This window comes from Schizosaccharomyces pombe (genome assembly GCF_000002945.2).
Source record: "Schizosaccharomyces pombe strain 972h- genome assembly, chromosome: I".
In the NCBI taxonomy this organism is placed as follows: Eukaryota; Fungi; Ascomycota; class Schizosaccharomycetes; order Schizosaccharomycetales; family Schizosaccharomycetaceae; genus Schizosaccharomyces; species Schizosaccharomyces pombe.
In genome coordinates, this window is record NC_003424.3 from 5,524,693 (window position 1) to 5,536,713 (window position 12,021).

General features: G+C 31.4%; 3 protein-coding genes and 6 long non-coding RNA genes across 9 annotated transcripts; 5 read left to right on the forward strand and 4 right to left on the reverse strand.

Annotated features, from left to right (window-relative positions):
- Positions 1–196: 196 nt before the first annotated feature.
- On the reverse strand, positions 197–607 carry SPOM_SPNCRNA.283. The gene has a single exon (NR_150697.1). It is a non-coding gene; the product is annotated as a non-coding RNA (long non-coding RNA).
- A 199-nt stretch (positions 608–806) lies between these two features.
- On the forward strand, positions 807–1,181 carry SPOM_SPNCRNA.284. Its single transcript, NR_150698.1, has one exon. It is a non-coding gene; the product is annotated as a non-coding RNA (long non-coding RNA).
- A 1,818-nt stretch (positions 1,182–2,999) lies between these two features.
- On the forward strand, positions 3,000–4,267 carry pfl9 (DIPSY family glycoprotein; the record flags this gene model as incomplete). The annotated part of the gene is made up of 1 exon (NM_001020450.3): positions 3,000–4,267. The coding sequence occupies one exon, from the start codon at positions 3,000–3,002 to the stop codon at positions 3,978–3,980; it is 981 nt and encodes a 326-aa protein (NP_595019.1). The 3' UTR covers positions 3,981–4,267.
- An 891-nt stretch (positions 4,268–5,158) lies between these two features.
- On the reverse strand, positions 5,159–6,268 carry SPOM_SPAC186.02C (hydroxyacid dehydrogenase; the record flags this gene model as incomplete). Its single annotated transcript, NM_001020451.3, has 1 exon — positions 5,159–6,268. The coding sequence occupies one exon, from the start codon at positions 6,266–6,268 to the stop codon at positions 5,270–5,272; it is 999 nt and encodes a 332-aa protein (NP_595020.1). The 3' UTR covers positions 5,159–5,269.
- Positions 5,312–6,443, forward strand: SPOM_SPNCRNA.4497. Its single transcript, NR_193858.1, has one exon. It is a non-coding gene; the product is annotated as a non-coding RNA (long non-coding RNA).
- Positions 6,444–6,574: 131 nt separating this feature from the next.
- On the forward strand, positions 6,575–6,847 carry SPOM_SPNCRNA.96. The gene has a single exon (NR_151352.1). It is a non-coding gene; the product is annotated as a non-coding RNA (long non-coding RNA).
- A 2,446-nt stretch (positions 6,848–9,293) lies between these two features.
- prl104 lies at positions 9,294–10,062 on the reverse strand. Its single transcript, NR_191356.1, has one exon. It is a non-coding gene; the product is annotated as a Pdc2-Repressed lncRNA (long non-coding RNA).
- A 424-nt stretch (positions 10,063–10,486) lies between these two features.
- On the forward strand, positions 10,487–11,740 carry SPOM_SPAC186.03 (L-asparaginase). The gene has a single exon (NM_001020452.3). It carries the CDS (start codon positions 10,506–10,508, stop codon positions 11,586–11,588), a length of 1,083 nt encoding a protein of 360 aa, NP_595021.1. The 5' UTR covers positions 10,487–10,505; the 3' UTR covers positions 11,589–11,740.
- Positions 10,649–11,468, reverse strand: SPOM_SPNCRNA.4498. The gene has a single exon (NR_193859.1). It is a non-coding gene; the product is annotated as a non-coding RNA (long non-coding RNA).
- Positions 11,741–12,021: the final 281 nt, after the last annotated feature.

Below are 12,021 nucleotides of genomic sequence, written 5' to 3' on the forward strand. Positions count from 1 at the left end.
GTCTTTTAAGTCATAATATAATTATTAGGGAGCTATGGAGCAAAAAAAAAGAATTATAATCAGGTAACTATATGATTATTTGTTGTCGATTTATAAAAAGACATTTGTAATCTTTTGTTAAGCCGAAATGTTTATTAAAAATTTTATAGATAAACTATCCGTTTTAAGATCATTTTTATATGAGAATAATCTTTAGTAAGACTATTTTTTTATAAAAAAAAGCTTTGAAAAAACCGTCAAGAGTTTAGCTAGATGACTGATTTATAGAATATATCTAACATAAGAAAAAATCCTTCATTTTTCGTAAGTATTTTATGATATGACTTATTTTTCAATAACAGAATTAACTTTGTTTTAACAATACATCACTGCTTACATGCGAGCTTCACAAAGCAAGTATTCGTCTTTTTTCTGCGAATTTCATTCGATTAAAGAAGTGAACTATACATTGTTGAGTTCACCGACCCTAACCCTAGACAAAGGAATTGGGTAACATACATTGATTATTGTGTTTTATACCCTATCAAAATTGTTTGAGTAACTTGAAGTGTAAAATGAATAAAAGATAAATTGGTAATAACTTGCTTTAGTGTATTTCAGGCCGATTTAAGTAAGTTTTTAATAGTGTCAAACCAAGTTTGCTCACCCGAGGGTGTTCTGTGGGAATCTGCTTTGTTTTTTAATAGATTATATAGTTTGGTTTGTAAGGGTTTATGAACGCTAAACAATATACCGTTTGTACCTAGCGGGTAGGTATCACACGCCGTTCCCGTGGGTCCAGATGACAGAAGTGACGGGACTGCTAAATATAGCGGATCGTTTTTTAACGATGAACCTTTTTCTTATCCGAATTTCGAGCTAAACAGCTAGGTATTAGGATTTAGTGAAGTTTCAATCTTTGGACGTACTTTAACGGGAACACAATTGAATTATGGATTACAGTGGGATACTTAAGTTCAAGCTTTGAGAAAACGAGGAAAGGCGTTAATCCTTTGTATTGACAATAAGAAGTGATGCTCAAGAAATAAGTTTTAATGCTAAGTTGATTGAACTGGTCAATTAATATTTGATAAATTTTTTCAATCTTATTGTAATTTGATGCATTAAGGTTCGTATAAACAGCTTTTCGATAGTTTGTGAAATAAAATGCAGAAGTACTCAGTAGTCTGTTACAGAATTTATGTTTTTGGTGTTATTTGAAGACAAAACCTTAATGGATTCGTTTTATACCTGTAAATATACTATCCAATTCTATCAAACGTACTTAAAAACAAATACCGATTCATAGAATTTGTTACGATGAAATATTTCTAATAATAGTATACTAATTGCAAATAATTTACCAGGTCCAAAGTCATTGATCTGGACTATATTGACATTCCAAATATTAATAGTATGTCTTAGCGTATATAAAAATTAAGAAGACTTCAACGCTAAGTATGGATTCAGCTCTTTATTTTGTTATAAAAAAATAACTCAATGCTAAACAATAAAATAGCCGAGCAGTTTTCAATTAAGAATTGTCTAGCGAAATTTCATTAAACAACCTAAATCATATGGAGTTTTTTTCTTTTTTGATATTTGGCTCAGGCAAAGAAGAAAAGTTAAGAGTGGTATTTCTTAATAAATTAATGTCTCAAAAAAGGAATAAATTTTTTTTTTAAAATGCTAAATTTTAAACGTCCTCAGTTGCATAGATGAACTTTAAATGATAAGCGAACGAAATGCAATCGATAAATCATTGTCTCTTAGTAAAGTGTTCGGTTAAAATGACTGACATTTCGTCCGAAATAATATCAGTGTAAATATCATGGGAAAATTTCGTGTATTTCTTTATTTGGAATGCGCAGCAAAGTATCAAGAGAATAATTAGTGTTTTATATGATTTAATTTTATTGCCGGTACAATTGTATGGTTGTTCTGATAAATATACATGCTTTGTCGGTTTATCACTCTGAATAAATTTGTGATATATATTGGTTTATTTATTCAATCTATGTATCATGTAGTTGATGCTTTCATTTTTTTCATAATTTTAAAAATATCAGTTAATCATTTATTCAGCAACTGTAACGTTAAATCATTAATATATATATCTATATCGGCATGCATTAAGTTGCTACCGTTAAACATCTTAATTAAAACTAGTCTTTTATAATAACTAACTCTTTAATTTTTTGAAATTAGTTCAATTTACTGTGGAGGGCAGTCGATTGATAAAAGCTTTTCGATTCACTTGTAGCTTTAATCGGTGCTCGTTGCATCAATATTGGTTTATATAAGCCAAAGCTTTCATGGCTATTAATGAGTGATGCCGGTTTAACTACTCTAAAATGTTTTGAAAATGATAGGTATGTTTTGATTTGCTTCATCTTTTTATTTCAGTATTAACAACCTAGTAATTAAAATGTTAACAAAAAAATTTGACTACCTTTTCGAATCACATGTTTTCAGTGCTAAGTTGCCTCCAGACTGTCTGCAGTGAGTATAGGTGTTTTATAAGAAATTTGCTACATAGTATCAAATCAATAATATGAATGTAGTTTTATCAAAAAAATATTCATTAAGGCGACTGTACTGAAAGAGAAGTAGGTTAATAATAGACTCTTAAGAAAATTAACGAGAGGCGTCAATTTCTGTTGCTAGCATATATTGCGAACTCGATCGGTATGTGAATTACTACGAAAACATGCGAGCCGCGTTAACAAATGTGCATTGCCTTGTCTTAAAGTAACTAAGTTTCTCAGAAGCAGTATAAATAGTAGACTACATTAATTTCGAAGTTCCGATAATGATCTTTTTATAGAACTCAAATTTTTTAATTTGATATTGAGAATTCGAATAAAAATAACTATGGGATTAACAATAAGGGGGTTTCCGAAATTTTGGGTACTGGTTTTATATGCGCAGTTTTTGTATAAATGAACAGGCCTTCTCACACGTCTTTTCGGTTCATATTTAGCGATCAGAAGTCGTTAAAAATTTTTCTCCTATAAACAATGAATGTGGTGAAGTACATAATTTTTAGCTTTGCTCTGGCGCCTTTGTTATTAGTTAACGCGAACACATATAATTTTACACAGATACAAAAGCGAAGCGTAAACCAAGCTGTTCTTGAATCAAGTCAAGATACCAATTCAGTAGGCGGTGAAGCTTCTTCAACAGCTTGCCCTTTATTCACTACTATTTACACTAATGGTATAACACCGGGAACTACAACGATTTATCCAACATCTATCTCGACATCTGGCGTATCTAGCAACAATATCGATGAAACTTCGGTATCCTCTGAGTCTATCATCACATCCACTATTACGACTACTATAACATCTGGTTCGCAACTCTATACTACTACCATTACCGGTCAAAACACACCTGTTGATACCGTTGAAGTGGTAATCCCTACTGCTGGTACTTTCACAACTACATTGACTTCTGGATCCAGTTATCCTGTCGCAACAACTACAGTGCGAACAGCTTCTGGAACACAGTCAGGTGAAGTGGAGGTTATCACACCGTCCTGTGGATGCAGTCCTGAAAATTCATTCCATCTTAAAATAGACAATGATAAAATCAGCCCTTCCTACGTGTACATGGATCCAAACGCACCCGTGAGAACTAATGGTGCCGGTCGAGAGGGGAATATGTTTGCTTCAACTAATGGAGACAACGAGGGACTAAACCTTTTCTACTATGATTCCACTATTCAACGAGTATTAACATGTGATTGTCAAAGACCGTCTTACACTGTATACATTGAAGATCCAATTATAGGCAATGGTTTTTCAAGTGCTTGGAATCTCATTAAAAATAGCGATGGCATATTTACTCCTGTTGAATCAAGAAATAATGAGCCACTACACTTTCATGTAGATAACAATGGAAGAGTATGGATGACTTCACAAGAATATGATACAGAAGTTTCATCAACCGACGAAAGAAATTTTAGGGCCAATGATGTTACACTTCAACTGTATTAGTTGAAGCAGCAAATTTAGAATTGCACATACTCTCGTTTAATTTTTTGTATTTCAGGTCATACATATAATTTTTTTTACATTCATTTGATATAATATTTTAAAATTACAATCCATGAAATCCTTTATCAATCCCTATTGAAGATGTCAAGAAGTTGACTTCCTCGGATTTCATATTTTTCTCAAGTTCTGCTGTAAACTGAAAATAGGGATATTTAAATAGTTCTTAATTATTTTTTCCACTAGAAATTGATTGCTCTACTAATAAAATACTGTTCCAAGTTATCGGCACAATTATTACTTTCGTAAACAAAATTTGTATTTTATTTATTTTTTTTTTTTTTAAATTAATCATAACTAGTGGTATTAGGAATGCATATTTTAATCTAAGTTCAAATTAATTGCTTTCATAGTAATCATTGATATTTGTTAAATAACTAGGTTTAGGTAAACCGTACTAAAATTGAACAGGAAAGGATAAATTTTAGTAAATTTTGTAGATTATGCTTTTCGTAAAAAATAGTGGTGGCCGGTTTTAAAGATAAGTTTGGATAAACTGGTTATAATTTCCTTAAGTGAAATTTAATCACTTAAAAAAATATTAGATCTAAATAGTAACTATAGACAAGTTTTGTATAAGGAAAATGACAATTAAAGATAAGGAGCTAGACTAGTCTAGCGCTTGTTTTGAGTTTAATATTAGACCATTCAGAATTTTTTTACTCATTATTACTAAAAAAGAAAACTTAAGCAAGAATTTAAATTGTGGAAAGTCTCTTTTACTTATTAATAATTGTAAGCAATAAGGATAAGAAAATCAAAACAGTTTTTTTTAAAAATGTTTCTAAATTTAAAAAAAAATCTAAACCATATGCTGCGTTGCCTGTAAATAGTGTATCTAGGTCGGATGAGATTATTGTTTTCAACTTTATTTCTTCGTTTTGTAAGAAATGAACTATATTGTTGTAGAAATAGAATAACGTTACTAATCTCTTGAATATGGGTTAAAAAACAAAATTCACAATAATTAGAAAATTTTTTACCTTTTTATAGTTTTACCCAATTATTTACTAAAAATTATTGTAGCAACTATTTTAAATAGTAAATGGTGGATTTTCTATCAAGCAGTAGGTAAATTATTGCAGCATAATACTGAACAAAAGTTTTCATTTCATTTTCAAGTACTCACGAAATTTTTATTGAATTGAAAGAAAACTATTTTGTATATGAAAGGCGCTAAAAAATTATATCTTCATTATCACTTTTGATTCAAGAGACTAATACTAATTTGCTTATTTATTTGCGATTACTGATTCATCAAGACTATTAGTATAGAAATCGGACGCACTCTTCAATGTGGTATGTGCAATGGAACAGAGAGCTTCTGTAGTAAAAAACGCCTGATGTGAGGTAACCAAAACGTTTGGAAAATTAACAAGACGTTGAAACGTAGAATCCTTTATTACTTCGTTAGAAAGATCCTTATAAAATAAGTTTCTTTCACCTTCATATACATCTATTGCACAACCTCCGACTTGGCCGGAGTCGATGGCGTCAACCAACGCTTTCGTATCAATTAAACCTCCTCTACTAGTGTTCACAATTGTTACTCCCTTTTTCATTAAAGCTAGGGAGTCAGAATTCACAATGTGCGTTGTACTGGGCGTTAATGGGCAATGGAGGCATAAAAAGTCAGCCTTCTTTAAAACCTCATTTTGCTCAACAAATTGAACTCCATAGTTTTCTAACTTCTTATCCGGATTGATATCGTAAGCTAATACATCGCAACCAAAACCCATTTTAAAACATTTTGCAACATTACTCCCGATTTTCCCAGTACCAATCACTCCCACTGTTTTACCATGTATGTCACATCCAAGTAGTCCGACAATATTGAAGTCATCTTCACGCACCCGAACATAGGCACGATGAATTTTACGATTAAGAGACAAGAGTAAACCAACAGTGAATTCAGACACAGCAAAAGGCGAATAGGAGGGGACGTGCACAACAGTTATTTTATATTCGGACGCTGCCTTTAGATTAACGTTGTTGTACCCCCCACAACGAAGAGCGACCAACTTAACACCATTTTCTGCCAAAGCTTTTAAAGTATCAGCATCTACTTGGTCGTTCACAAACACACACACCACCTGTGCTTTGCCTGCCAAAGAAACTGTATCTTTGTTCAATGAAAAATTGTGATATATTATTTCATGGTTAAAAGTTTTGTTAGCTTCTTCAAAAGGCCCTCTATCGTATGATTGACTACTAAAAAGGACAACACGCATTGTTGGAAGCAAAGGGGTAAAATGTTATGAATAGAGGAAATAAAAGTTAAAAGCTGAGAGATACTATAAATAGTTGTTCAGCGTTCGCAATGAAGTTCTTATGAATGATATTAATCAACCTAATCTTTGGAAACTTATTACATTTAGAAATTTAATTTGCCCACGAGAATATAGTCGATATTTGTTATAATATTTTTAATACGTCAACGGTATGTAATATATCTATAGTATTGCAGTGATGAAAGTGTTCTGTAATAAATGATAAAATTAATTTATTATTGCAAAGTAATATATTGATTATTTAAATTTCTTTTTATCTTTTTAAACAACCATATGATCCTAGGTGTATTTCAGAAACTATGGGGTAACTAGGTGCAATATTTTTTATTTTTTATTGTCGCCACGCAAGTCGCATATCAACTATTAATGATAATTTGAATGGTCTTGCATATACAAATTAATTGGTGATTTGATGTTTTAAGACTTAGTAAGCCATACAATAATAAGAAGTCGATTGAATTTCTAAAAGTTTAATCACTATTATAGGTGCATCGACGCGATGCTTATGTTCATAAAAAAAATTGAAATTGCTGTCAACAACAATGCATAAACAAACTATTTGTTAATTTCAGTATAGGAAAAAAAATAAAGTTTTCGAACATATTTTGGAATTGCGGATTATTTTAACTGAAAGACGAAAAAAAATGTAAAAATAATCTAAAAACGTCTGTGGTGCATATTTTGATTTTAATACATCTTTCGTCACTTCAACAAGCACTGCAAAACTGATGAAATTCTTTGATGCTTCAGTTCTTCATGGCTCAAGCCACTCAAACAAGCTTTCTGAATAAAAAAAAGGTTGTAAAAAAACCGACGACGTCTGAATAAGCGGTAACTAAATATGAATTTTCACGAATTTATAGAGAATACCTTGGTTATTCCGAGTTTTAACAGAACTTTGTGTCAGTGCTATATTTGTTTTTATACATAAATTAAGAGGGACGATGATTTACTTATAATATAGAACATTGCCAAAAATAAAAAATTTAGTTGGATTTAAATATCCTTCGGACACAAATCCATGTTACTTTCGTAGTTGTAAACAATCAATCATACCGTCATTATGTAATAGTACGAAGAAGTACCAGAATTTTTTAAATTATCAGCAACTAGCACCTGTGGTCATTTTAATCTGATGATAGTTTATTCTAATATATTTTGTCTATAAAATTATGATTTGGTATGCCGCAGTTCGTATAAAGCAAGTACCGGTTATCTGATATATGCGGCGGCAACTAGTAATATATATAACTACCTTAAAAAAATGTAGCAAAAGAGTAAAATCGTGACGAAATTGTTTTCACTAATATTAACAGTAAACATCATATGTTAATATGTTAGTGGATTTCGTTAGTTGCTTTAGATTCCTGCTATAAACGCCCTTATAATCTAAAATGTAAAAATACCAATATCAAATTCCTGTTGACTGTACGTAGTGAATGTGGACATTTCTCGTATAATATTGTTGCACAATTTTATTTTAACTTTCGTTCGTCTACTATCAAAGTTATACTTCAATTGATAGTGAGGTATTCATTTTTTTTGGATGAAAGAACCATGTTTGTTGAGTAAACTTATATGTTTAACTTATCATTATTTTTTAATTTCATAATTACAATAGTTTAAACAAAAAGAAAAAAGAAGGAATAAATTTTTTAAATATAATTCCTATTTTTTTAGTTATTTAAGCTTTTACCGCTTACTAATTTGTTTATTCAAAGGATGATAATGATTATCTGAATTCCCTATGCTCCTTTAGAAATTATCCGGTTATTATAATATACAAATGTGTATCAATTTATTTGTTTGCGGTACACAAAATCATTAACACAGTCTTTCAAAATATCTGAATAGTTATGTAAGTCATCTATCCCTCATCATAATTTCATTATTAGATTGAGCCTGAAACACTTGCTTAAAAATATTTTTATTCATTTCTGCTTTTTACTGTTTGCTGGCAGTTTTTCTAAGATTGAAAATTAGAAATTCAATTGGTCCTTCATCAATTACGTTAAGGTTTTTCTTTTTATTCGTTTTAGAGCTTTTATGTAATGATTACCCTGGACGTTCCTTATGACAAGCGAATACCATAGAAACTTTATGTTAGTCTCCTGTAATATAATCTTATCGAAAAAGTATTGATTACGCACCTTTGAATATTTCTTAACGGATTTTTATGCTATTGTTTGTCAATCCCCAGCTTTACCGTTGCTTATCACAAACTGTTTTCTTTCTAGCCATAAAAATTTTATACATTGAGGATTAATTCTCCTGTGTGGATCAATAATTGTTGATTTATTTCTTATACAATTAACACGAATAATTCTGTCCGCATTGTCCATTTTGTTGCAGACAAGTTTGTAGATCTGTCGCTGTCCTATGAAACCGGCTTATTAAAAAAAACAGCTTTAAACATCCAACTATGGTCTTTGCATTAAGTCTACAGAAATAACGTTGCAGGTCTAATCCTTCATCTTACACATTTTCTTACTTTACATAATAAGAGCTACATTGAGGAAATTTATGAATTAAACAAAACAGTAAAACTTCTTTACAGGTTGTTTAAAAAGGTACGAAGTTGAACAATAAATTTTTTTTAATAAACAGTATTTCCATGATGAAAATTCAAAGTTAAAGACTACATTTGTTTTTTAAATAATACTTTGTTTTAAATTATTCATTAGACACATTTTAATTCCCATTGATGTATTTATTACACAGCATGACTTCAAGTGTATTCACTAAAGACCGGTTACTTTAAAAATTTTTTAATGGGTTTAAAAAAAAATCAAGAAATTTACTAATATAATGTATAAACTGATAGCTTTAAAATTTGTAGGATACTAACCTATTGTACGTTTCTTTTGAGTTGTTCGAACGGGTGATGACCGCTCATACATAAACGTATGCTTATAAAATTTATAGTAATTCAGTTAACTTAATAACTTGTATTGAATACTGTTTAGTGTCTGACCAATGATAAATTCATATAAAATTTCTGTGTTAAGAACTGCCGGCAAACATTCACATTTACATTTTTACCAATAATTAAAATATAGGCGAGTGTTTTTTTAGTAAACAGCTAGAAGAAACAACAATCATTTTCATGTAAAATACAGCACAATTTGCTCACGCTTAAACACTACCGCTTTGACAGTACTTGAATGATGCTTTTTTGTCGTTCTAAAATTTACTTCAAGGATATCAAAGCGTAGAGTAATGTATCTTCATAATTTTTTTTATTATAATTCGCCCTTAAAGGGGTATTGAAAATTTGGGCAAAGGAAACTATCTGAACAATTCATTCATTTCAACTCCAAACGTTGCAAAAAATCGGCGACAAAATTCGAACATCTCTTGATATATAGAATAAATTGTGAAAAAAAAAAAAGTTAATATTGAGCTATTAAAATTCAAAAAAGACGGAAACATTCGATGTGATACAGAAATTATTACATAAATTGTAGCTCTTAAACGGAAACATGAGGCCCTATCAGTTGTTTTTATCCTTATAGCCGTGATTGATAGCTTCTGCATTTTTTGGTGGGCATGCAAGTGTTTGTGCCAAACAAAAAAATTAAAGTGCGTAACAGTCAAATCGGAGAAATTCCATTTTTCCCTTCTGCATTTGTATGATGTCATTTCGTAACATAATGTTAAACAGAGACATTGAATTGCGTGAGCCCATTCATGGTAGGCAGTTGTGGTAAGTAAAGGCACATACGATATTTTGTTATCGCGTTAGAAAAATACCCGGCGATCAATTTAGAAGGACCACAATGTTTAGCGCACCACTCTGCGTCATTAATCCTGAAAATAACATGGTGTTGGAACAGTGATTCTTCAATGAACAACTAATATTTTTATTTTAAATTACATTTTCAATTGTAAATGCAATTGTAAACTCTCTCTTAGAAACAAAAATGATATATTACAGTGAACAGCAAAACCTCATCCCGTCGTTAGTGTCTCCATCTCTCAGCCGAAATGTTTTATAAGAATTTCCCATGCAGCAAGCGCTTTTCCAGAGTGGAAATAATTTTGAATAGCCTATCTTCCGCAAAAAAAGAACGGAGATAAGACATATAGAATCTTTGATTTTTCTTCTTTCTTTTTTGTATATATAATACCCAAGTTACTAACCGTAACCTTCATATTAAACCGAATTTTAACCAAAATGTGGAGATCAATAATCAGTTTTCTATTCTTTTCTGTGGCATTATGTCAGCCATTTTTGTTTCAGAAGCGCTCTTCTAATATTTCGGACTTCATTTCATTTAACGCCTCACTTCCCAATGTTACGATTTTTGCAATGGGAGGAACTATCGCTGGATATGCTTCATCCAGCACTGAAACAGTTGACTATGCCGCTGGCTCTGTAGGAATAGCAACACTGGTTGATGCAGTTCCTGCTATCAAGAACTTTTCAAACATTCGTGGAGTCCAAGTTACTAATGTTGGCAGTGAAGAACTGACACCTGCTAACGTTTTGAATCTTACTCAGTTGATTCTAGCCGAAGTTGCCAAACCCGATGTTCATGGTATTGTTGTTACACATGGTACAGATTCACTTGAAGAAACCGCGATGTTTTTGGACATGACTGTCAATACTACAAAGCCCATTGTAGTTGTTGGAGCAATGAGACCTTCTACTGCAATTAGCGCTGATGGCCCTATGAACTTGTTAAATGCTGTAGTGGTAGCGGCCTCTAATCGATCTATTGGTCGCGGTACTATGATCTTATTAAATGATCGTATTGGATCTGCCTTTTATACTACAAAGACAAATGGAAATATGCTTGATACCTTCAAGTCATATGAGGCAGGATTCCTTGGTATGATTCTTGATCAAAGACCACATTTCTTCTATAGCCCTGCTACACCAACTGGTAAAGTTCATTTTGACGTTAGCAACACTACTGAATTACCAGCAGTTGAAATTTTGTATGGATATCAGGGACTGAATCCTAACTTGGCAAAGGCTGCAGTAGATCTGGGAGCCAAAGGTTTAGTCTTAGCTGGCATGGGTGCAGCTTCCTGGACGGATCCTGGTAATGAAGTGATTGATGGATTGATTAGTAACCAAAGTATTCCGGTTGTGTACAGCCACAGAACAATGGATGGATTTTCTGACTATTATTACAACGGAATTCCTTCTTATTTCCAAAATCCGCAAAAAGCTAGATATATGCTTATGCTTTCCATCAACGCTGGCTATTCCATTCAAAACATTACTGATATATTCAGCCTTGAGTATTAGAGTTTTTTTTTGGTGTTGCTTATCAACTATTCGATATTTCTAATTTGAACATAGAAAAGCGAGTATACTTTGTTTACGAAGTGGGACTTGTTAAAATTAAATTTAAATAAAACTCAAGTCAAACTTATCTCTTTTATTTGCAACAGAGCCTCAAATTTCTATACACCTGCTATCTTTCCAGTAACATAATCAGCGTGGTAGAATTACTCCTTTATGAAATAAAAGTAGTTTGTAGTCAGAGAAAAAAACTTTAGTGTTTTATAAAAACTACGAAAGTGTTGAATAATTAACTTAACTCATCTGACGAAATTATTAGTTTTGAATGTTACCGATTGCTATTAAGAGGGGTTTCCTTTGTAAATACAAATAATTATATATGATTATTCATAACGTTTAAAGTTGAAAAATCCTTTTTATTTTTCAACACTTTGTA

Bases quoted from the DNA above. Each gene is read 5' to 3' on its own strand.
- SPOM_SPAC186.03 (NM_001020452.3), top strand. From the start codon at position 10,506: ATGTGGAGATCAATAATCAGTTTTCTATTCTTTTCTGTGGCATTATGT.